Source organism: Dromiciops gliroides, chromosome 2, assembly GCF_019393635.1.
Source record: "Dromiciops gliroides isolate mDroGli1 chromosome 2, mDroGli1.pri, whole genome shotgun sequence".
NCBI lineage: Eukaryota > Metazoa > Chordata > Mammalia > Microbiotheria > Microbiotheriidae > Dromiciops > Dromiciops gliroides.
Window position 1 is genome coordinate 212,208,369 of NC_057862.1, and position 26,911 is coordinate 212,235,279.

Consider the following 26,911-nt stretch of genomic DNA (forward strand, 5'->3'; position numbering starts at 1 on the left):
TTGAGGAAAGGCTAGTAAATTTAAGGGAAGGCTAGTAACATTCTGGCTGTGTGCCTATAAGGTCACTCTATAACACCCTAGAGTGCAATTAGCTCCAACCAGTCTACCCAAATTTTACTTTTTGTTAGCAGAGAAAGTAGGGCCCAAAAACAAGTAAAGGGAATTGCTCAAGTTGACCTAGCTAGTCACAGGCCAGGGGAAGAGCTGCCTCAGAACTCAGAAGCACAGCCTGAGCTTCAATTTAAGAATACTGAGTCCTACCACTTACTGGCTGACCTTGGCCAAATCATTTCACTGGTGATCTCTAAAGCTCAGTTTTTTGTCTGCTAAAAAGTGCTAGATGACCTCTCAAGTCTATTGCAATGCTGATATGGTTCAACATCCCTTCCAAGTCTAATAACCCTTTTAACCAATCGGAATTACAGCAACCTAGAAACTGTTTCTATCAGTTCTGGCAATGAAAAATTCAAAATAAACAGTGGACGGTAGTCACACGCACACAGTCTCTTCTACTACTACTACCACCACCACTATATTATCCAGCACATTAGAAAGCACTATATAGCCAGTGCTAAAGGGGAGATACTTTTTAGATAAGACAAGAACCCTGCTACTGTGGCACTTAGAGGGGCTTTATACCAAGCTTTAATAAATATAAACTGCATAAAGTGCACCAAAAAAATATATATATATAAAATATAAAAATAAAATTTTAAAGTTTATCATAAGAAATACAAGGCAGAAAATGTTGTCATGGACAGAGAAGAGGGGAGGATTTGAGCTGGGCTTTAAAGGCCAAGTAGGAATTCAACAACCAAAGAGGGGGAACATCCTAGGAACTGGGAATAACATGAACAAGAGTTGAAAAAGCGAAGGCAATGTAAGAAGGAAAGAAAGTCATTTAGTTTATCTAGTCTCTCAAATATATGGAGGAAAAGTAATCTGAAATTAGGGTAAAGATGTAACAAGGCGGGGCAGCTAGGTGGCACAGTGGATAGAGCACTGGCCCTGGAGTCAGGAGGACCTGAGTTCAAATCCAGCCTCAGACACTTAACACTTACTAGCTGTGTGACCCTGGGCAAGTCACTTAACCCCAACTGCCTCACCAAAAAAAAAAAAAAAGTAACAAGGCATTAGATGCTGAAGGCTTTAAATATCATGCAAAAGATCTTGACTTTTATATGGGAGTTATTACATGGAGGGTTTTCCCTTGCAATCAGTAAACAGCTATTAAGCACCTACTATGTGCCAGGCACTGCGCTAAGTGCTAGAATCCAAGAGGCCAGCCAGTTAGTCCCTCCCGTCCAGCTTATGAACCAATGGGGAAACAATGTGCAAAAACAAATCATACAAATCGAACTATATACATATACATACATACATACACACAGAATAAATACAAAATATTTAAAGGAAAGAATGCACTAGAATTGAGAGGAGTTGAGGAAGGTTTCCTGTAGAAGGTAGGATTTTAGGTGTGACTTAAATATCAGAGAACTGTTAGTTTAAGAGGACACTGTCCAATTCATCAGCACTCACAAAGAGTGGGTGGGAATTGACAAAGAAGCCCAGGCAGTAAGTAGCGCTCTGAGTGACAGGAGAGAAGCAAGACTGGGATTAAAAATTTGTCACACATCAGTGACAGAGTAGCTAATCCACATGGAGGCAATCAAGAGCTGACTACAGTCCCAGTTTCTCGAATATTGGAGAGTCAAGCTTTCAAATACCATTCTTTAAAAAAAAATTTCATACACCTTTTCTTCTGTAGGACATTAGTGCATTTAAGTTTCCCAGTCCTTTTCCTTGTGATACTTTGCTGTTCCTAGCTCATTCCAGTAATAGTTCAAGCCAAATTTAAAACAACAACAACAACAAAACAAAAAACCCTCTGAAAATCTGAAGAACACAACAGTTCCCTGGCAACAGAAGTGGAAAGCACTGTCCCTAATCCAGTAACTCACTTCCCTGAACTGCTTCTGGCCAGGAGAATTGTTGGGGGAAACTGGGGCATTCCAAAGATGAAGCATTGACAATTTTTACATTCCTGTGTTATTTGAAAAGTGGGAACTGCAGAGATTGATGCCAGTCCTTGACCTGTACTCTTCTGCCTAGTTCCATTAAATTTAATGTTTTTAAAATTAAAAACCAGCAAATAAGCTCCACTACCACTTCTGCACAGATTCCACCCCTTGCCCCCACCCAAATTCTAAAACAGACAGCTGAACAAGACACGAGAACTGGGCATATGTTTATATGCGTTTTACCTTACCCATCCATTTTTTTTTTTCACTAAGATACAATGCAAGGAAAAGCAGTCATTTGACAGCCTTTAACCCCTCAAATCTAGGCCCACTCTTACATATGGAAAAATGTGTATGTTGATATAATCAATAACTGACAGGGTATTTAGGAGTGAAGTTCTCTGGGTCTCTTCCTCCATCAAGGATGAAAGAGCTACGCTTTACCAATGGTCAACAAATAGTTTTGTATCAGAAAAATGTGTCATATTGCACATCATGAAGTCCAATTTAAAATGCCAGGTCTGCTGTGTAAATATAAGCAAGTCACCTAAGATTTCTTAGCTTCAGTTTACTAGTCTGCAAAATGGATATGATATCCAATAATTCTAGGAAACAATTTCAGCATTAAATGCATATCCACTGATCCAGAGATGCTAGTTATATAAGATAGTGATATAAAAAAGCATAAAAAAGATATCTTTAAAATAATTACAATAAAGTGGGCATAATACTGACACTAGGGGACAGCTAGATGGCACAGTGGATAGAGCACCGGCCCTGGAATCAGGAGTACCTGAGTTCAAATCTGACCTCAGACACTTAACACTTACTAGCTGTGTGACCCTGGGCAAGTCACTTAACCCCAATTGCCTCACTTTAAAAGGTAGCACAGTGGATAAAGTTCCAGGCTTTCTGTCAGGAAGACTGAGTTCAAATCTGGCCTCAAGACACTTACTAGCTGTGTGAACCTGGGCAAGTCACTTAATTTGCCTCAGTTCCTCATCTATAAAATGAAATGGAGAAGGAAATGGCAAACCATCCAGTATCTTTGCTTAGAAAACCCTAAAGGGAGTCACAAAGAGTCTGAAACAACTTAAATGATGATCCAACAAAAATTACTATTATTATTACTACAGTGAAAAGTAAGGGGGAAAGTATGGGGAGCACCTCCCAAAGAATTAAACTGAAAGCTAATCAAGTCCTCTAAAAGCTATTACAGGGGGGCAGCTAGGTGGCGCAGAGGATAAAACACCGGCCATGGAGTCAGGAGTATCTGAGTTCAAATCCAGCCTCAGACACTTAACACTTACTAGCTGTGTGACCCTGGGCAAGTCACTTAACCCTAACTGCCTCACTAAAAAAAAAAAAAGCTATTACAGTTTGGGCTCTTTGGGAGTAAAGCAAGTTCACCCCTATCCTCACCCTTTTCCATTTCTGAATGAATAAATAAATAAATCTGCCTATCCAGAAATCAGAGAGCCAAAGGTTAATTACATCAATAGGCAGCATAATGGTATTTGAACCTTTCTTGTTTTTCTTGTACCCATATATATTTAAAGATTTTTAAAAGCTGTACCACTACCAACTGAATTCATATTAAGATTCCACGTCTCGTGGTTGTCCCTGCCAACCTAAGAGCTAAAGCTCAGCAGGCTTAGAAAAAATTGAAAAGCTCTAAAACGACTATAGTCACAACATTCATAGGATTTAAGAGCTGGTTGGGGCCTTCAGAGATCTGCTAGTCCAATCCTTCACTTTCAAAACAAGGAGGAAAAGTGATTTGCCCAAAGTCAAGCCAGGAAGCTCCGCAAGCCCGATCATTCCAAGCTAGAGGGGTCTTTTCTCTGCCCCACACTGCTTCTAAGTACTAATGGGCTTCAGCCCTTTGCCAATATCCATTCCCTAGAAGAAGAGACCAAAACAAATCTGTTATTCTTCAAGATTTTAACTGCCTTACAATTTAGGTTTCGTTTCTTTCAGCAGACACCAAGGGAGTAAAAAGAACAGTAAATCACCACCACTAGGGGCAGCTAGGTGGTGCAGTGGATAAAGCACCAGCCCTGGATTCAGGAGGACCTGAGTTCAAATCTGGCCTCAGACACTAGCTGTGTGACCCTGGGCAAGTCACTTAACCCCCATCGTCCCACGGAAAAAACAAACAAAAAGAAAAAAAAAATCATCACCATTAGATAGGCCACCTGTCCAGGTGCATGGGTCCTATCTCAGTTGAGAAAATGCAAATGAGGTTCATGTCTTCTCATAAACTGTCATCCACCTCCACCTTTCAGAATCCCTACTTTTCCTCAGCTCAATTCCATCTTCTACATGAGGCCTTTCTCAATTCTTGCCAAACCCCACCTGCTCTCCTTCTTCAATAACCTTGTTTATTGTTATATACGAATTTATATGTCTTTCCAGATTAAACATAAACTCTCTGAGAATAAGGACTGTTTAACACTGTAGCTGACATTTAATAAATCCTTGGGGACTGATTGAGCAATGCTTACTCATAACCCGTCTCACATTTATAATGGCTAGCATTTACACAGCAAAGTTTGCGATACAATTTGGAAATAGCTCATTTGATTTTACAACACTACTGTAAAGGAGGTGCTATTATCCCCATTTAACAGGTACAGAAACTGAGGAAAAGAGAAGTTAAGTGACTTGTGCCCAAGGTTAAAGACACAGTAAGTGGCAGAGGTTGGACCCAGGTACTCTTTCCATAGTATACTCAAGCCAAGTGTTGAAACTTGAAGCAGAGGCAAGAGCAATGTAAGATGGTGACGATGATGGTACTCACATGCTGGGCTATTGTAAGAAAATTCTTTGTCAGGTATAAGGTAACTATATAAATGTTAGCTATTATTGTTGTTGCAATAATCAACCTCATGGGTGTTCTATAAGGAAATCTCCCTTTCAAGTACTATATAAATGTAGTTTATGATTTAAAAAAAAAAAAAAGAGAGAGATGAGCAGGATGCTAACAGAAAACCGGAAAAGACTTACATGAGCTGATGCAAAGTGAAATGTACTGTATACAAAAATAACAGCAATATTGTAAGATGATCTGCTGCGAATTAATTACTTATTTTCAGCAATGCAATGATCCAACACAACTCTGAAGGATTTATGAAAAATGCAATCAAGGGCAGCCAGGTGTCGCAGTGGATAAAGCACTGGCCCTGGATTCAGGAGGACCTGAGTTCAAATCCAGCCTCAGACACTTGACACTTACTAGCTGTGTGACCCTGCGCAAGTCACTTAACCCCCCATTGCCCCACCAAAAAAAAAAAAAAAAAAAGCAATCGATCTACAGAGAAAGAATTGATGGTATCTGAATACAGCTGTTGTTGTTGCGAAAAAGAAAGAGAGAGAAACAAAGAGAGAAAGGAAAGAAAGATGAACACTGTTGGGGCAGCTAGGTGGTGCAGTGGATAGAGCACCGGCCCTGGAGTCAGGAGTACCTGAGTTCAAATCCGGCCTCAGACACTTAACACTTACTAGCTGTGTGACCCTGGGCAGGTCACTTAACCCCAATTGCCTCACTTAAAAAAAAAAAAAAGATGAACACTGTTAAACTCTTGGTCCCCACTATCCAATTTCTCTAAGTCAGATGGCAAATATATTGTTGAATGCTTTGGGGGGATGGGGGGGGAGGGGAGGAGATGAGGGAAAATGGAAAGGAACCAGGGAAGGGGAAGAGAGAAACAGGGGGAGAGGAAGAAGAGGGAAAGGAAAGAAGAGACAGAGAGAGAATCCAAAAAAAAAAATCTCTGGGTTTTTTTTCTAGCCTACTATTCCTTGTGACATCCTCTCTCCATTGTGGTCCAAGTCCCTCTTTCTCATGCCTGACAACCATTCCCTTTTTAGGAATCTGCCAGGAATCTTTTATTATCTCCCATGCACTTTCACAAGTTGATGCCTCCAGATTATTAGAGATAGGAAACTAATTAGACCTGTCCCTTTTAAAAACTCTGGCCTCAGTGGTTTCTAGGTTGCTATAAGAAGTGAGTTGCCTGGGGCAGATAGGTGGTGCAATGGATAGAGCACCAGCACTGGAGTCAGGAGGACCTGAGTTCAAATCTGGCCTCAAACACTTGACACTTACTACCTGTGTGACCCTGGGCAAATCACTTAACCCCAATTGCCCCCCACCTACCCCCCCTCTCTGTCTCACACACACACACACACACAAGAAGTGAGTTGCCCTAATAAACTGGCTACTTAGCATACAGGTCTTAACAGTGAGGGCCCTACCAGTGCTTTGTCCACTGTGTTGCCTAGCTGACCCATGATGAGAGCAATGTACTGGAAGAAAGGGAAAGGGAGAGTGAACTAGGGAAAAGTAGGTCACATAAAAGCAGCAAGAAAAAGCTTATGGAGTGGAGGGAAAGATGGGGAAGGAGTGGGGGAGTGCGTGAACGTCACTCTCATCAGAATTGGCTCAAAGTGGGAATAGCATGCACACTCAAGTGGATATAGGCATATATTTTGCCCTGAGGGAAAGTGGGAAGGAAAGGAGATGGGGGAGAGGGCAGGGGGAGGCAAAGGAAGGGAGGACAGATTGGGGATGGGGCAGTAAAAAGCAAAACACTTTCAAGGAGGGATAGGATGAAAGAAGATAGAAAATAGACTAAATATCTAGGGGAAGAAATAAGATGGAAGGTAATGCAGTTAGCAATAGTAATTGTGAAAGAAATGATGAGCAGGATGACATCAGAAAGACGTATGAAAAATGCAAACTGTCAACAGAGGAAGAACTGATGATGGTATCTGAATACAGAATGAAGTATAATTTTATTTGTTAGCTCCTCTTTGTAAAGTTATTTTGTCTATTTTCTTTCACAACCTGACTAATGTGAAAATGTTTTGCATAACTGCACATGTATGCCATATTGAATTGCTTGATTTCACAGGGAGGGTAAAGGAGGGAGGGAGGAAGAAAATTTAGACCACAAAGTTTTAAAAATTCAAAGTGAAAAAAAAAATTTTACATGTAACTTGGGGAAAAACTCTAAATAAAAAGAAATTGTTAAAAAAAATTTAAAAAGAAAACAGCAAGTGGAGAGAATATTGACCCTGGGGTCAGAAAACCTAGGTTCAAATCCTCATTCTGACATGACCTGTGTGACCTTAGCTTCCTCACCTGTAAAATGAGAGCACTGGATTAGTGGCTTCTTAAGTCCCCTTCCAGTCCCTGTTCTGACCCTATGCCTGATATCCATCACCTTGGTATTTCCACAGCATCTTGCACAGTGCTTCTCCCATAAGGGTAGGAGCTTTGGTTTTTACTAGCATAGGGCATCCTGGAGTGGGAGACTCCCTCAACAAAGGCAGATTAGCCACCCATCTATTATTTATAGATAAATCCTAGGAAATTAGGATGTAGAGGCTAACTGACTTGCCCAGGGTCACATAGCCAGTAAGTGTTTGGGGTAGGATTTGAATCTAGATTTTCCTGATTCTAAGCCTAGATCTCTAATCACCTACCACAGGCTGCCACTGCCTGAAGTGTGTGCTTAGCAAAAGGCTACTAAGTGAAGTCTGTAGAGATTACCCTTCTTGCATTCAGTATAACATATATTTTGTAACTGACAGAAGCATTTTTTGCATTTCCTAATAACCATAAACATCAAAACCCTATTATAGGGGGGCAGCTAGGTGGCGCAGTGGATAGAGCACCGGCTCTGGAGTCAGGAGGACCTGAGTTCAAAGCCAGCCTCAGACACTTACCACTTACTAGCTGTGTGACCCTGGGCAAGTCACTTAACCCCCATTGCCCCACCCCCACCCCCACCCCAAAAAACCCAACAAGCCTATTATATTATAGCATAGTGTATATATTATATTGTTGTTATATTATATCATATCATCTATTATATTGTATTATGTTATTCTATTCTATATATAAGAAAGGTGTTGACATAAGAACACACACACACATAAAAGAGCAAGGGCCCTGGGCTACATAAGGCTAAAACCACAGTTATCTGTCATATGGATAAGAAGGAAAGACTATAACCAGAGTTATACTATTAAGTATAGAAAGTGGCCTTAAAGTGAGGAATGTAAGTCCAAACATCAACTGTCTTCCACAGGGATCAGAAGAGTGACCAAGTAAGAAGAGAGTTCAGTTCAAGCACTAGCGCCAATACCAAAAGGCACAGTCTGCTTCCTATTCCTATGACCATTCTTGGTTGTATCCTTCCCTTGGTGCACCTGAATGTCCATTTGAGCCCAAGTTGCTTATATGAGGGATATGTGACTTAAAATTTGTCTGAGGTTGAAATAAAAGGCCAGGTTTTGGGGTTGTTGTTTTTTATAATTATTGGCCAGTCTAACTCTTCTGTAAAGTTTCCTTTTAAGTCATAGCAAAGGAAAAGATTGTTGTGGAAAGGGAACATACATGATTCTATAAGTTATTCCAAGATAAACCTGTTTTCCTCAAGATAACTTTATATGGCACCTAGTGTAAGTTACTATTTCCAATAAACAAATGTGGAAATTGAGGCACAAGAAGGAGCTGTATTCCTTCCACAAATTCTCAAAACACTGTAGAAAATAATTTTTTACCTCATCAAACTTCTAAATGTTCTGAACTAAGCTCAGTGGGTCCTTTGACTAAAGACACATAATTGGGCTACCGTACTTGGAAAAACTATTGGTAGGGTCATATCAAAGCTTGTCCTCTGTCTGTGCTGACTTAGCCCAAAGTCAGCTCTACAAGCCAGTAATTAATCAGAATTGCAATTAAGAGTAGTAACCTTGGGCAGCCCATTAGTTTCCTCTTCTGTAAAATGACCTCTGAGGTCTCATCCCTTCTAGCTTTTAGAGTTATGATCTTATGATGGGTTCATCTTGGAGACCTCCTTTAGCTGCCAGGTTCAAAGTTGCTGCCTGAGTATCAAGCGTCAATATATTCACAACAAAGACAAATGAAGGGGTATCAACACTGAGAACCTCCTGAAGTCTCAAGTATTATGGTTTTAGATGTTGTATAAACAGGAATGCATTCAAGGTGACTCACAACAGAAAGAGCAGCCCAGCCAAACCAACCTTTTACCCACCTCACTCCACTTCCTATTTCCATGCCCTTGGACTGGCTGTCTCGCCCTCCCCCAAAACCGAAATCCTCCTCATCCAACTCTGAAGATCCCTGGCTTCCTTGAAGTCTCAGTTCAAAGGCCACCTAAATGAACCCTGTCCTGATTTTCCCAGCAACTACTGACTTTCCTCATGAACTGCTCCAGCGTCTGTCTATTTTGAAGGTGCCTACATATGTGCATGTTGTAGATGTCAGCTAATCTGGTAAACTCCTCAAAGGCAAGGACTGTTTTCATTTTTATCTTGTATCCTCAAATCCTGGCACAGTGTAAGCATTTAATAAATTTAATTAATCACCCATAAACCAAGATAATGACAACTGCAAATGACCTAGCATTTTCTAATATTAAAAGGCTATTGGGGGGGGGTGTTGTTTCTTCTTGTTGGTGATTGTTGGGGGTAAGGGGAATGTTTTCCAAAGGTGCTTTCCAATTTAAATAGATTAGAACTGTAGTTCAACTCTATTAAATAGCTTAGTTTTTTTTTAACCCTTTCACTTGATGTGCTTCTTTATCTTCCTCCTTTCTTACCCGCTCCCAAGGAGATTTTTAACTTTTCAATCGCTCAGATTCTATAAAGCACTGTAAGTGTGTTTTAATGCGCACAATCTTTTCTCCAATCTGGGCTGAAAAGTCATCACATCAAAAGGTGTTATTGTTGGGATATGTACTGCTAATATCTCTTCCAAGGTAAACTCCTTCTAGCAGTTCAGAGTCAAATGCCACCATACTCTCTGTGGTACACTGCAAAAGAACAACAGACTTGCAATATGAACTAGTCTTTAATTCCAGCTCTTTTACTTGGATAAGTCACCCCCCCTCTTTGGAGCTCAGCTTCACAAGCTTTACCACTTGAAGAACCCTAAAAAAAAAATCAAGTCCTATCCCTTTATTCTACCCTTTACTTTTTCAGTTGAAGAAACTGAAGCCCAGACATGACAAGTAACCTGGCCTAGGTCAATAATGTCAGAGCTCGGAGGAGAACCAGGTATCCTAGAGTTATTAGTTCAATGTCTTAAAGACAAAAGAAAAACAGAAAGAAAATTGAGGGAGGCACATGATGAATACAGAGAAGCTTGGAAAGATTTGCACAATCTAATACAGAGTAAAGAAAGCAGAATAAAAAAATATTCCATTTACTATAATGAAATCAGTGGAAAGACCAACAAAACAGTGAAAAGTTAATGTTCCAAAAACAGACAGAATAAGCATGGCCCCAGAGAAGAGACATGAGAAATCATCCCACTCCCATTCTTTTTCAGAAGTGGGAGATCCACAAGTGTGGTACAACATTGCATATATTTTCAGACTTTTTTTGATATATTAATTGGTGTTGCCTTTTTTCTTTTTAAAAAATACTGTGGGGCAGCTAGGTGGCACAGTGGATAAAGCACCAGCCCCTGGATTTGGCCTCAGACACTTGGCACTTACTAGCTGTGTGACCCTGGGCAAGTCACTTGATCCTCATTGCCCCTAGAAAGAAAGCACCAGCCCTGGATTCAGGAGAACCTGAGTTCAAATCTGGCCTCAGACACTTAACATTTACTAGCTGTGTGACCCTGGGCAAGTCACTTAACCCTCATTGCCCTAAAAAGAAAACAAAGTTTAAAAAAATACTGTTATATGTGGAATGGCTCTTTGGAAGAGGAGAGGTGAGGGGAAAACTTAGGCAATGCAGAAACAAAAGAAATAAAAATTCATTTAAATTTTTTTGGGGGACATTAAAAAGATCAATAAAAATTTACTTTTAAAAAAATTTAAATTAAAATGAGAGCCAGAATAACCTATGTACTGAATTGCCAGTTCCTGATTAATAATGTATCTCAAGGGGGTAGCTAGGTGGTGCAGTGGATAAAGCACTGGCCCTGGATTCAGGAGGACCTGAGTTCAAATCCAACCTCAGACACTTGACACTTACTAGCTGTGTGACCCTGGGCAAGTCACTTAACCCCCACTGCCCCGCAAAACAAAAAATAAATAAATAAAAAATAATGTATCTCAAGGCAAACACCCCATATCACCTCTCAACACCCCCCTCACAAACCTGCATATACCAACATACATTCATAAGATTCACTGTTAAAGTAACTCACTGAGCTCAGGCCACCAAAAACACAATCAAACTCTTTTTTTGCTGGTTTATATTCAGTGTTTCTTTTTTACTCACTGAGCTTTTATTTCCACAACAGACTTGTTACATGTATATCTTTCTTAAAAGGCTCACAACATAGTAAAAGTCTCTTCACTGGTCTTACTTCTCCTGGTATAGTAAGGGCAGGCTTGGCAGTTCTACTGCTACCAGCAAACCTTTTCTTGTGGGACTGAACTCAGAGCCCTTAAAGCTCTAAATCTATGATCCTATGAGTACAACTTGCAAAACTCCATTCAATTGCCAGTTTCTGCACGGTCATTGGAGCGTCAAGCTTCACTCTATTTACAATAGAGGAATGAGAGGAAAGAATGGCCTAAAGCTGTTGAGTTGCTATTGTGGTTTAAGCTGTGTAAAAAGGCATTTGGATGTAGCATATATAATAGGGGAGGCAAAAGGAGAGATATCAACCCTGGGCACCTTCTGAAGGAGGTGTTACAGTTACAGATGTTATGTAAACGGGAATGTGGAAATGTGGAACTGTGTATTTTCCTGACTTGTTGATTGGTGAGCATATGAGTGCACTTCTCTTAAAGGGGTTCACTATAGAATTCGCTCCTAGAAACGGCATTGGATCAGCTACTCACCACAAGGAAATGTCTCTCTTTCAAGGGTAAATTTCTTCTACCAATTCAGGCCAAATGCCCTCACCCTCTGTTTGACACTTAGAGCCCAACACAACCTGGCCCCAACCCACCTTTCAAGACCTATTATTCATCATTCTCCAACGGGTCATTGATGGATACGATGTGAAAGTCAGCATTGAAAGGGTGCAGACAAACTAAGACGGCCTCGTTTAGGGCCAACAGGATGGGATGCGATTCTCTGTTTTAAGAACTTCACCCATTCTTACCTCCAGTTTACTTATATTTTTTTATGCCAGGTAAGTATTTCTGGGACTCCATTAGAACAAAGATTCTGATCTATAGCTTTGCCAAAATGGCAAAAGGACTGGCAGCTGCTGAACATTCTCCTTCCTGCCTCCAAGTCTTCTCCCTCCTTTCATCCTTTTCGACTCCCTCCATGGGCACCACGGTTGGTGGCAGCTCCGTAAGGAATACACGAGTGAAATGGATGAAAAAAATAGCACATCAATATAAAATTATCGCTCAATCCTTAAACATTCATTAAGTACCTATTATGTGCCAAGAACTGTGCTAAGCTCTAAGGATACAAAAAGTCAAAAAAGACAGTCCTTGTTCTCAAGGAGCTTACAAACCAACAGAGGAGACAACATATACATACATACAAATAAGGTATATGCATAATAAAAAGGAAAACCATTAAAAGACAGAAGTCATTAGAATTGAAGCAAGGAAACAAGTGGGCAGAAACAAGGACGGAGAAGGGGATAACCAGAGAAAATGCCCAGAGCTAAGAGATGAGGTATATTATTTGTAGAACAGCCAGGAGGCCAGTGTCACTAGATTAAAAAATGTGTTGGGGAATAAAGTGCAAGAAGACTGGAAAGGTAGAAGGGGGCTAGGTTATGAAGGGCTTTGAACACCGAGCAGAGGGTGTTGTATTTGACCCTAGAGGTGATAAGAAGCTGCTTATAATTCAATAAGACACATATAAAGAAGCAGCCTACAGGTAGCCATATAAAAGTATAGGAAGCAAAAAAATGGAGTGAGAAAAAGAGTACACACTATATAAAAGGTAGGGATAAATACAGGATGATGGGGGTTGAGAGGGTAGTTAATTAAGAGGAAACCAAGTTATCTGAGCATTTTATGTGTTCGAATATAAAGCAGTCCAAAAGGCTTAATTAGTTTCCTTATTTCAAGTGAATAATAAATATTATCAAGGATCCAACTCTGGGCCTTAGACCTCCCTACTGCCCAGGGTCTGAAGGCAACAGTTCCTTATACTGGACAGGTGCAGGGGACTCACCTGTGGTCCAAAGGCTCTTAGATTGTACCACTTTTCCTAGATCTCTGGATCACAACTAGAAGCACTAAGCCTTCTGTGCCTTCCTCATCACTGGGGTGAGTCAGATCCTGGAGATCAGAGATTTGCCACACCCGAATACTAAATAACCACACTGCTTCTACTGGTACCATTTCTAGGCATCCTTTCCTCTCTCTTCCATCCCTTCTACCTCACTATAACAACACTCAAAACCTTAAGAGTGTGTTCAATGATTTTAATAGCAAAAGAAAAAAGAATTTCAAAATAACATACCAGAATAAAGTCATTTAAAATGCATGTAAAAGAAATCACTTGGTCTCTGACCAAGTGGTCCTAGCTATTGTATTTATTAAAGCTTCTCTTGGGTTTGAATTGGACATTCCTAGTCCTCCAATTTATCCCATCCCTTCCTTGCCTCAGAAATAAATAGCTGTTTCCCTCCCAAAACTGAATTTAGGAATTCGCCACCCCAAAAATTTTTATGGACCAAAATCATTAATAAATCAGGGTTCCTCTCAAGTAAATAGAAAACCTACTGATATCACGTGAAGCTTGTGGTCCTCTCTACCTACAGTATCATGAAATTCTTTAGTTAATCAGATGTTAATGATTTAATTAATGTTTAGTTAATGACAACTCCTTCAAATTGAGAATTAAAGAAACAGCCTCAAATAAATATGGTAACTCATCACCCCAAAACCAAATCATTACAGATTCATGCCCTCACACTGTCCCTTAGCTCCCACTCAGCCACAAAAATTCAATCCAGAAAGCTCTTGACATAGCAAACCTTTTCTCCCACCCCCAGAGGCACAAGATCAGACACCTTTCCAGAGGACTGGAAGCAAAGAAGTCAAAACCTTGAAACAACTTCTTAACCAGAAGGATGCTTGCAATTCTTTTCTATGCCCACTGAAGGCAGCCTTGTCTCTTTAAACCAGTGCCAAAGTTAAGACTGGCTGACAAGGAGGGTGGGGAGGATGGAAAAGAGGGAGGAAATGTACTTTGGGAGAAGAGGAATAGGAAGGTGCTTCCCCCCTCCTAAAAAAAAAAAAAAAAAGAATCAGTCTAATAGTTTCCCAGGACAAAGCGGAAAAGAGGTTAGAGGTTCAGGAGATTAATTTTATAAAGATCAGCCACAGTATAATTTTTACTCACCTGCACAACTTCTATGCCCCTTTTCCTGTAGAAGAAAGAAAAAAAGAGGTGTTACTTTGATAAATAAGGAAGCAGCCTCTCAAGAAAATCAATCACAACAAGGAGCATGAAAAACTTCCCACAACAGAACCAGAAGGCATCAAACAAAACAGAGGAAAGGAGCTTCCACTGAAGGTAAACAGACATCAAGATGGTCCACAGCACCAGGACCCCACCGCCCAAAAATCCTTGAACATTTTACTTCTTTGAAATGTTCTTTCACAGTAACTGTGAGGTAGGTAGTTCAAGTAGCATCATCTCCATTTTAGGGATAATCAAAGACAGGCTCAAAGTGGCGAATTAATTTGGACATGGTCATCCAGAAATTAAGAGGCAAAGCTGGGGCTGAAATCATGTTCCTGATTCCAAGTCCAGAACTCTCTACACTACACCATTCGAAGAAAAACAGCCACCATTTTGGTATCACTCCTTAAAGAATCAGAAGGAACCCCAAATAATCATCTAGTTCAACCCATATCTAGGAAAGGATACCCACTTTAACACAAGAATATGTTCTTGTGTGGCAACAAATCATGTTGTCGTGTGTTTTAAGAAAGCTAGACTAAATGGAAGAGAGTTTGGGGTGAGTTCATATTTTTGCTAACTATAAATACAATCCACTGCACTAGAGGATGCCTCATTCATCCAGGCTTGGAAGAAATGCTAGGAGTGCAGCTAGGTGGCGCACTGGCTAAAGCACTGGCCCTGGATTCAGGAGGACCTGAATTCAAATCCAGCTTCAGACACTTGACACTTAACTAGCTGTGTAACCTTGGGCAAGTCATTTAACCCTCATTGCCTGCCTCTCCCCACCAAAAAGAAGAAGAAATGCTAGAACAAAAAGTTCAACTCTGCTCCCTGTGACCATCCAGTTTGTTTTAAAGGATAGAAGATAAACTTGGATTGTTAAATGATTTGTACCTTTCCTCAAGCCTCATGTATGCACTAAGTATTAGCAACTTCTCAGGTCATTGAGGGGGACCCCCTGCCGTGCTCATTTATAGTAAAACCATGCTCATTTTTACTTCTGTTGCCCTCCCCCTTCCCCCACCTGCCTATCTAAATCCGCCAGATCCTTCAATACCTAGTCCTGCTCTCAAAATTTCTGACAAGAGGGGCTAGTAACCCTAGGTCCATGGTGAGGAATTCCTGAACTTGAGAGTGAACTGGGGTTGGGGGTGTGGGGGAAGTTAGACGTAGGGAGGGAGAAAGAGAACTACAACTTTATTGCACTCAAATCTAACTGAAATTCAGCAATTTCTTCTTTTATTATTATCGTTTTTTCATGTTATTCTGAGGTGTCCACCGGCTTTATCAGAGTACCAAAAGGAGCCCATGATACCAAAAATGATACACAAGTAAGCACCTTAGAACATACCCACAAAGAAACTCATGTAATTTCCCGCTCCCCAAACAGACCATCAGTTCTTCATAGTCAGGGATCAAGTCTTAAACTTCTAGATAAGCACCTAGTATATAAACAGTTAAACCTGCCACCATCCTAAAGAGAGTAAAAAACTAACTACCTTCAAACCATGTCAACCCTTTACCTGGGGCCTATGGCCACAGTGTTTTGAACAAAGATAACAAGAGTAAAAGGCATATAAAGGAATGAAATCCTTTCTTGAAAATGACCCATGACCAGTCACATCTTGTTATTACTTTTAAGTTTACTAGTGACACATATAAGCCAACCTGACCATGTGTTCAATACCAATTCTATGTTAACTGATGCTTTAAGGGGCTAACCCTATTCCTTGTAGAGTGTTTCTACACACAGCAGGATGATAATTGCCTTCAGGGTTTTTATTTCTCTTTTGAGACCCAATACAGGTCATAAACACCTACAAACTCACTCATTCCTGCCAAACCAATGTTGGAATCTGGAAAGGCTTACATACCTTTTCTAGTGGGCTTAACGAAATCACAGCACATCTGCCAAACTAAATGTACTTGGGTAGTTTCTGATAGGGGGGCAGACCCTGATCAGTATAAGTCCTTCTACCACCACAGACTGAAACACTTTCAAGCCTTGTCACCAAGTACAACACTTCCATCACGGTCCCCATCTTCTTCACACAAGAAATAATGTTAATGGAGGTTACAGGCTGGCAGAATTTGGATCATAAGGAAAAACTTTCTAATAATGAGAGCCATCCAACAATGTAAAAGGCTACATTACACAGTACACTCACTGTCAAGAGAAATACTGAAGCTGGGACTAAATAGTCAGTCAGAGATGCTACAAAAAAGAGAAACAAAGTCAGAGCAAATCAAAAAAATATTTATTAAGTAGCTACTTGCTAGGCACTGTACTAAGCATTGGGGAATCAAAGAGGATGGGGGAAACACTCTATGCTAGCTATAGCAATAATAAGAAAAGTTAACTGAAGTAATAAGCACAGGCAAAGAAGAAACAAAATTTGGGGGTTTTATAGCTGATATGATGGTCTACCTAGAGAAACTTCAAAAGTCAACTAAAAATTAATTGAAAAGGGGCGGCTAGGTGGCGCAGTGGATAAAGTATCAGCCCTGGATTCAGGAGTATCTGAGTTCAAATCTGGCCTCAGACACTTGACACTTAATAGCCGTGTGACCCTGGGCAAGTCACTTAACCCCATTGCCCCGCCAAAAAAAAAAAAATTTAATTGAAAAAGAGCCCAGCAAAGTTGCAGGCTAAAAAATAAATCATACTCGTTGCTTTAGGTTACCAACCAAACCAAGCCAGAATTAGAAATTTAAAATCCATCAAAAGTAACTATAGAAACTAAAAAATATTTCAGAATGTATCTAAAAAGATTTATTTACAGAAACAAACACAGCAGAACATAGTGTTTGATAAATCCAAAGACCTCTATAAGAGCTAATTATTTGAAAAATTTCTAGGAAAAGCAGAAGGAAATCTGGCAGCAATTGGTTATAGCCCGGCATCTCACAATGTATACCAAGATAAACTCCAAATGAATACATGACTTAGACATAAATGGCAACATATGAAGAAATTAGAGGACCAAAACAGAAATTCTTTCTATGCAAATGACTCCCATACATTCAACCGTGGTCTCTTTCCTGAGTCCTATTTTTTCAGTGTTGCTGAAAATTACTGGACTTAAAAGAACATTTCAAACCTAAATGTCTTCATATCTCCCACATCTAAAACAATGTCTGACAGGTAGACTGGCTTCAAAAGATAGATAAGTAAAATATAGAGATGTATGGGAAGGAAAGCTCTCTTGGCATAAGGAAAAGCAAGAGCAAGGCTAGAACCAGTCCACAGTGTAGCTACAGCAAAGAGGACAATATGAAATAAAGATGGAAGGGTAGGGTAGCAAAGGAATACATTACTTAAATATAAAAAGTTATGTCATAAATTAGAGGAACAGGGGCAGCTAGGTGGCGCAGTGGATAGAGCACTGGCCCTGGAGTCAGCAGTACCTGAGTTCAAATCCAGCCTCAGACACTTGACACTTACTAGCTGTGTAACCCTGGGCAAGTCACTTAACCCCAATTGCCACACCCCCCAAAAAATTTTAAGGAACATAGAAGAAAATAATTTTTATTAACTATAAATAGAAGGACTAAATGACCAAGAAACAAAGATGCTAACAGAAGATAAAATGAAAAGTTTTTAATACACAAAATTTAAAAGTCTTTGCATAAAACTAAGACAGCTAAGGTTATGAGAAAAGATTTAACTAGAAAAATAACTATCCAAGATAAAATTAAAATTCATATGGATAAAAGGCATCCCCAATAGATCAGTGGTCAAAGCACAAGAGCTGACAGTTTTGTAAAGAAGACATTCAAACTATAAATACTCATATAAAAATGCTACAAATCACTAATAATTATTGAAATTAAAATTAAGACCAACTCTGATGACCCTCCCCAAAAAAGAAGAATAACAACTGTTGGAGGAGCTATGGAAGGGACATATATGTACTACTGAAAAAAGAAAGTGTCACTGAAGCTTTTTTTTTTTTAATGCACATTAGAGGACAGAAAGAAGTCAGAAGGAAACACTGATGTTTCCAACCCCACAGTCACCCTGACACAGATCCAGTACCAGGAAGGCCTCACCAGAGAGAGAGAGAGAGAGAGACCCTCCAGAGCCTCTGAATCAGCTGCAGCACCAGTGTCATCTGGAACTAAGCTCACAGTCTGGTCAGAGGGCAGAGCCCTTGGCAAGGGGGAGATTACAAGGGTCTATGCTGGTGCTGAGGCAGAACTTAAATTTAAATGTTACTCATTTGGCAGTGGAGATGTTTGTTTCATTTTATAGCAGAGGGCTTTGCTTTATCTATGTTTAAAAAAAAATAACGTGGGAAGCTAGGTGGCGCAGTGGATAGAGCACCAGCCCTGGAGTCAGGATGACCTGAGTTCAAATCCGGCTCAGACACTTAACACTTACTAGCTGTGTGACCCTGGGCAAGTCACTTAACCCCAACTGCCTCACCAAAAGAAAATTAAAATAAATTAATTTTTTTAATTAAAATAAAATAAATTAGCATGGCAGTGGTATCAAGACTGTATTAGAGAAGCATGGGAGAGAAGTCTGAAAAACCTGTTAGGAGGCTATTTTAGTATTAAGTGGGTGATAATATGGATGATGGGAAAAAGGGGAGCTTCTCCAAAGCTGGTGTAATAGACAAGAGTTGGTCTATTTTGGTCAAATAAACACTTGATCTTTACCTGGTATATGAGGGGTTTGAGAAGAAGAAATCAATAAATCTAACATTTTGAACATCAGAAATTAGATGAATGATGTCACTGAACTAATCAGTGATGTCAGAAGGAAGATCAACTTTAAAGAGAAAAAAAAGTTCACTTTCAATGTGCTAAGCTTGAGAAACCAAATGGACATCCAGGTGGAGATACAAATCACAAAATGGAGATATCTGCTATCACTATTCACTATAGGACAATGCCTCTTCCTGAAATTAAAAGATAAAAATATAAATTTACCAAATAAATAACCAGGAGTAGAAATCCTGTGGGGTTTTTTTTTATTCTGTTTTTAAAAGGTCTTATACCTTAGGATTTCCTTAGGTAGTTCAGTTTCCCTGGACTGAGCTTTCAATCCATTACAAATTTTTTTCTATTTACATTGAATTCTTGAGGAACACACCTATTACATAAATCACCAACCTTTCATCACTACCGCCCTCTGGGTTGTTCTAAGACCAAAGGTGCTATAAGTAGGTCACAGATCTTACCAAAGCCAGTGCCAATTAAAGTAATCTACAAATAGAATTCTTCAGAGGCTGAATTTAAGAGGATCTTAGAACATAAGTTATCCCCATTTGATAAATGATAAAATTATATAAATCAAAGCAACTCTGAAGAAACCACCCCTCATACTCATCAAATTGAGGGGCAGCTAGGTGGCACAGTGGATAGAGCACCGGCCCTGGATTCAGGAGGGCCTGAGTTCAAATCTGGCCTCAGACACTTGACACTTGCCAGCTGTGTGACCCTGGGCAAGTCACTTAACCCCAATTGCCTCAAGGACTGGAGGTCACAAGTAGGGTTTGACAGAGAGAGAGACAGAAAGCTAACAGATTATGGAAGGATAAGGGACTTTCAGAATTCTTGAACATGGAGGTTTTGGTATTATTAGAAGACAAAGTAAGAGGTGGAGAGGCAACAAACTTATCAGATAAGGGAATTTCAAAGTCCATGAACATGGAGATGGTACATTTCTGGAGCAAAGCAAGATGAAGGGCATGAGATATTTACCACCTAACCTACCTACTGTAGGGATATTGTAAGGGTCAAAGGATCACAATAAGGACCATGAATATACTAAGAAAAGTACAAAGTATAAACAAATACTCTGGATTTCATGGTAACATTGAGAAAAAATGGGATATGCACTATAGTAGTAAAGTGATGGGGCAACTTGGTGGGGCAGTAGATAAAGCACTGGTCCTGGATTCAGGAGGACCCAAGTTCAAATCCAGCCTCAGACACTTGACACTAGCTGTGTGGCCTTGGGCAATTCACATAACCCTCATCACACCACAAAAAAAAAAATAATAAATGATAAATATAAAAAATAAAGTAGTAAAATGAACAATGAAATGGGAGTCATCAAGGCAGGGGACAAGGAAGATATACCATAATAACAATGGTAGTAATAGCAGCTAGCTATTTGGCCCTCACTATGTGCCAAGAGCCATACAAGCACTTTACAATTAAATATTGCCATTATTACGTCTATTGCTAATATCCCATTAGTCAACAAACCTATATTAGATGACTGTCTTAGGGCTCCAGCCAGCATCCCCCCTGACTTCTCAGACCAATCCTCCCTTCCCTTTTCACCATTCCCTTAAATATGTTGTACCCTTTGTTGCTCAGAGTGCAAGTTCCTTGAGGATAGGAACTGACTCTCCTTTGTATTTGTTATTGCCAGCATTTAACATAGTACCTGGCTTCATTGGCCCTTAGTAAATCCTTTTATGTTTTATTAATTTTTCAAAAGGGATATGAACAAGTAGTTTTTGAAAGAATTGTAAGCTAAACCATATGAAATGCTCCAAATCACTGGTAGGGAAATGCAAATTAAAACAACTCCCATGGGGCAGCTAGATGGCACAGTGGATAAAACCCTGGCCCTGGAGTCAGGAGCACCTGAGTTCAAATCTGGCCTCAGACACTTGACACGTACTAGCTGTGTGACCCTGGGCAAGTCACTTAACCCTCATTGCCCAGCAAACAAAATAAATAAATAAATGAATGAAACCCACAACTCCCAGACTGACAAAAATGACAAAAAAATGAAAATGGTAAACTTGGAGGAGCCACTATAGTAAATCAAGCACACTAATGGGAGCTGGGAACTACTCTAGCTATTCTGTTAACCAAAAAGTCACCAAATTGTACATATTGTTTAATCAATATAATACATATCCCAAGGATGGAAAAGTTCTATACACAAGCCAACGAGTTAAAGCGGCACAGAACTTGGGAATGGATAAGCAAAATGTAGTATATTAATGTAATGCAATAAGAGCAAACTTTCACTAGGGTATTAACCTTACCTAGGTGAGATTCATCACCTAGACCTGAATATATATATTATAAAACCAATGAAGACATGGAGAGATTGCAATCTGCCTCCATGAAAGAATTACTCAGTACAATGAAATCACAGAGCCTTCAAAGTATTAAAGGATAACTAGGGCCTCTCCCCAAGACCAAAAGACAGGAGAATAACACCAGTGACAGCTGAGCCATTCCAACAAGGAGAAAAGGGGAAAAAATGGCCAAAGTGTTCAAAAAGGGCAGGTTGGAAGTAATAGGGAGCTTCTTCTCCTGGGGCTCCCCTGACAAGGAGGGGCCAGGACAGAAGCCACACTGCTATTTTTAAGCAGCCTGGTTATTATTTAGACAGCCAAGAAACTTTCTTCTTACAGCTGGAAGAGAAGGGTGGGGATTTCTCAAAACAACACAGCTGCCGTGGGAACCCAATCCAGGCTTCATCCTGGAGAAATTCACGGTACATGAAACAGACTTGAAATGCAGCCTCATACCAATGGAAAACAAGAAGAAAGCCTGCACCTGCACCCAAAGGCTAAAAACTACTTAGTGCTGGAAAATTAACAATCATTACAGTGGTAAACCAAGCATTTGCCCAGTAATTTGTAGAAAGCTTTGCTAACTGTCAGATCTTAAATACCAGTAACAATATATTTGTTCATCAACAAAAAGTTCATGAACAAAAAGTCAGTAATAGCCTCTGTACAAAAAGGAATGGCAAACTGGAGAGCACCATGTTCTTAAGAATATTGAAATGTACAAGAATTTTAAGTAAGCTACAACGAAGGTAAGAATAGCCTACACTTCTACAATCCTTAACATTTTACAAATAACAATACTGTAGTATATGGAATGGAAATTAAAATTAATAATAATATGAAATACTAGAGGCCTTTCCAGTAAGATCAGGAATAAAGCAAGTAGGTCCACTGATTTTATTTTTGGAAGGCTCTCTAGTGTTGGAGGATTTAGTTTGAGAATGTTCAAAGCCAGAAAAAGAAAAATTCCATTCAAAATAATTACAGAGGGGCAGCTAGATGGCGCAGTGGATAGAGCACTGGCCCTGGAGTCAGGAGTACCTGAGTTCAAATCCAGCCTCAGACACTTAACACTTACTAGCTGTGTGACCCTGGGCAAGTCACTTAACCCCAACTGCCTCACTAAAAAAAAAACAAAAAACAAAAACAAAATAATTACAGAATATTTTAAATATCTGGGAATTCAGATACCAACACACAGGAACTGTATAAATACAATTACAAAATACTTTACAGAAATAAAGATAGACTAAGTAATTGGAGAGATATAAATTACTCATAGTTTGGCTATGCCAAGGAGTAAAATGGCAATATAACCTTAATTATTTTACAGATACAGTGCCATACCAATCATACCAAGTTAGCAAGCATTTAAGATACTACTTAAGCATTTATGTAATTAAGGAAGGTCCAGAGGATATAAAGGCAAAAAAAGTTCATGCCTTCAAAAACCTGATAAATGGGTCACCTAGGATTCAGGAGGACATGAGTTCAAATCTAGCCTCAGACACTTGACACTTGCTAGCTGTGTGACCCTGGGCAAGTCACTTAACCCCAATTGCCTCACCAAAAAAAAGAAAGAAAGAAAGAAAAGAAAAGAAAAGAAAAGAAAAAGAAAAAACAGAAGTAATGGGCGGGGGGGGGGGGGGGGGAGTAGCTAGGTTGCCCAGTGGATAAAGCACTGGTCCTGGATTCAGGAGGACCTGAGTTCAAGTCCATTGTCAGACATTTGACACTTACTAGCTGTGTGACCCTGGGCTTAACCCTCATTGCCCAAAAAACAAACAAAAACAAAACAAAACACCAAAAAAAGAAAAGAAGAAGAAGAAGAAGAAGGAAGAAGAAGGAGAAAGAAGGAGGAGAAGAAGGAGGAGGAGAAGAAAGAGGAGGAGGAGAAGAAGAGAAGAAGGAGGAGAAGGACAAGAAGGACAAGGACAAGGACAAGGAGGAGAAGGAGGAGGAGAAGGAGGAGAAGGAGAAGGAGAAGAAGGAGGAGGAGGAGGAGGAGGAACAACGGGCTTTCTTCAAATAGAAACTAGAAGAGTACTTATTGATGATTATAGAAGTAAATGGTCTTTGGGATCCTTTCCAAGTTTTAGATTATGTAATGCCATAATAGTCCTTTGCACCTGAGATTGTTTCCTCACACATAAAATGGAATTGAAGAATCTCTAACATTCCATCTAACATTCTATGCTATAAAGTCCCCTCCAGGTAAAACATTCAATTGATCATGCATTCCTTACAGTGAAACAAAATTTGAGCACACATTTCCAATGTGCATATATTTATTTATAAATTATGTGCATGTATTGGAGTATCATGGCAAAACAGAAAAAATAGATGGTCCCAGAAACAGGTAGATCTGGTTTCAAGTCCCATCTCAGACACACACATGGCTGTACGACCTTGAGCAAATATAATCCATGATCTAGGACAGCATTTCTCAAACTTTTTGGTCTCGGGACTCCTTTAAACTCTAAAAAATTACTAAATACTGCACAAAGGATTTTTGTTTATGTGGATTATATCAATCAGTATTTACCTATGAGAATTATAAATTTCATTAATTTGAAATAACAATAAACCCATTTTCATGGGAAAAGTATCTATATCTCCCACCTGACTGCACTGCTTCAGCATCCCCAAGATCAAATCTGCCTTGGTACTAGTGATGCCTCTGAACTGAGGGTAGAATACCCCCAGATTAACCATCTTTTTTATTTACCATGTAGGTGCACTACTCTAAATTTTATCAATCCCCCCTTTCTAGGTGCCTTCCCACCTCTCCCCCGTTTGGTATGTTTTCTTCCAACAGATTCTAAACTCCTTGAGGGCAAGACTTTTTTTTTTTTAAGTATAGTGCATAGTACAAAGTAACTCTTAATAAATGTTTATGGACTAAAAAACGAAAAAAACTTTAGTGAACAAGAAATAACATTGTTTTTTCAATATTTTTTGCAAATCTCTTTATGTCTGGCTTAAAGAAGACAGCTGGATTCTCATTTCTGCTTCTGCATGCAAGCTGTTGTGAAAATTATTTTGGTCTGAAGTATATAAAGAAACCTCAGCCTCACATACATATGTAGTAGGAAGGACAGATATCTTTTTTGTTGTTTTTTTTGGGTTTTTTACAAGGCAATTGGGGTTAAGTAACTTGCCAAGGATCACACAGCTATTAAGTGTTAAGTGTCTGAGGTCGGATTTGAACTCAGGTCCTCCTGAATCCAGGGCCGATGCTCTATCCACTGTGCCACCTAGCTTCCCCCGGATATTCTAATATGCAAACAATATCTTAGTATTTTTAATAATATTTTTAATAAAGGGCAGGTAAGTGGCACAGTGGATAAGGCTTGTAGTGAAGAAAACTCATCTTCCTGAATTGAAATGTGTCCTCAGACACCTTTTAAGTTGTGTGACCCTGGGCAAGTCATTTAACCCTGTTTGCCTCAGTTTCCTCATGTATAAAATGAGTTGGAAAAGGATATGGCAAACCACTCCAGTATCTCTGCTCAGAAAACCCCAAACGGGGTCACAAAGAGTCAGACAGGACTCAAAAACAAATGAACAAAGTATTACAAAAATAGTTTCTACCTCCAACCAAAAGGGAATTGGGGACCCATAGGGGACCTTGACTTTGAGAATTGCTATTCTAAGCAACTATGGATTATAAATTGCAGAGAAAGGGGCAGGTAGGTGGCACAGTGGATAGAGCACTGGCCCTGGAATCAGGAGTACCTGAGTTCAAATCCAGTCTCAGACACTTAACACTTATTAGCTGTGTGACCCTGGGCAAGTCACTTACCCCAACTGCCTCACTTAAAAAAAAAAAATTGCAGAGAATGTACTGACCTGAAATGATACAGGGAGTTCTCTATATCAAATCATAGTTCTCCGTATCAAATCTATCCTAAACATATGTGAACTACCATACTAATAAGTAAGCACACCAAAAGTAGACATTTTTTAAAGAATAAGATAAAGCTCAAACACTATTTGATCCTGGGGTCAAGAAGGAGTCCCAGAAATTTGACTTTATGAGTGACCTGGTTCATTAAGACCTTTAGGGGAAAAAATGGACAGCAGAGAGAAGCAGGACAACCTTTAAAAGTTAAGATCTTGAATGTATTACCTCCCTTTTTTTTTCTTTTTCTTTTTTTTAAAAAGAACAAGCTGTACATATTGAGATTCAGTTTCATAGACAATCCTTTTTCTGGTCTACTGTGTAAATGGAAGTTCTCATTTTAGTTGACATTTCTGAACATCAATTTTTTTTTTTCTTAAACTACTAGAAGCTATGTAGAGGATGAATTGGAAGGGGAAGAAATTAGAGATGTGGAGCCCAATTGGGGGCTATTGCAATAATCCAGACAAAGATGATGGGGATCAGAACTAGAATGGTAGCTGTCATAATGAAGAGAAAAGGACCCATAAGACATGTGGAAGCAGAAATGACAGCATTTGGTAACCGTGGATATGGAGTGGCAGAAAGTGAGGAGTGAAAGATGACACTAAGATCATGACAACATGGCCATAATCTCATCAGGAAGTATTCGAATAGGCAAGTAAAAAATAGGGCTAGGATTTTAGAGGATTTCAGAATGACAAATTTTGAGTTAGAAGACACTTCAGGAGCCTCCCCCAATGTAACTTATCTAAACAAATGGGCACCCAGGCTTTGCTTGAAGCCTTACAAGAAGGAACTCACTTTTGAACAGCTCTCGTTATTAAGCCATTTTCCCTGAAATCAGGCCTAAATTTGCCTCTTTGCAATCATGTAATGAAATGCAGATCACAATCCATCCATGCCTGCTCATCCTGCATGACTCACTGTCCCACCCAAAATGAAAAAAGGAGGCGGGGTTCTTACTCACCAGGTCACTGCTGAGGAGTACAAAGCTCTCACCTGGAGGGGAGAGTGAGCACGGAATTTTCCTTATGTCACCTGTTACAGATGCTGTGGGTAGTGGTTAGTTTAGGTTCTAAATGTTTGGGGCTGAACATAGGCTCAGATGAGGAAATTTGGAATGTTGGGAAACAAAAGTATACTGGAGACAAGCCTCATGATTGATTACCATATAGAAAGGGTGGGATGTGACATGTCTTCCCATTCTCGGATTGGCTAGCACAGGCACCCTTGAAAGCTCCCCCTCCCCTCAACCAGAAACCTCTACACTAGACAAACCTTCAAACACCTGTTGGACAAATAAAGTACTAAAGTATGTGGTTCAAAATAGGAAATGCTACATGAATCCAGAAGAAAAATCACTGAAAGGTTAGCATGGTTAAAGAGAACAGGAAGGGGCAGCTAGGTGGCGCAGTGGATAGAGCACTGGCCTTGGAATCAGGAGTACCTGAGTTCAAATCGGCCTCAAGACACTTAACACTTACTAGCTGTGTGACCCTGGGCAAGTCACTTAACCCCAATTGCCTCACTAAAAAAAA

The 26,911-nt window shown here is 39.7% G+C and overlaps 1 protein-coding gene across 1 annotated transcript in view; it reads right to left on the bottom strand.

Moving 5' to 3' along the window:
* Window positions 1-26,911, bottom strand: part of ITPK1 (inositol-tetrakisphosphate 1-kinase) — a 290,317-nt gene that overhangs the window by 209,561 nt on the left and 53,845 nt on the right. The window contains 1 exon segment of the mRNA XM_043983848.1: window positions 14,346-14,370. Coding sequence (XP_043839783.1) covers window positions 14,346-14,370 — 25 coding nt within the window.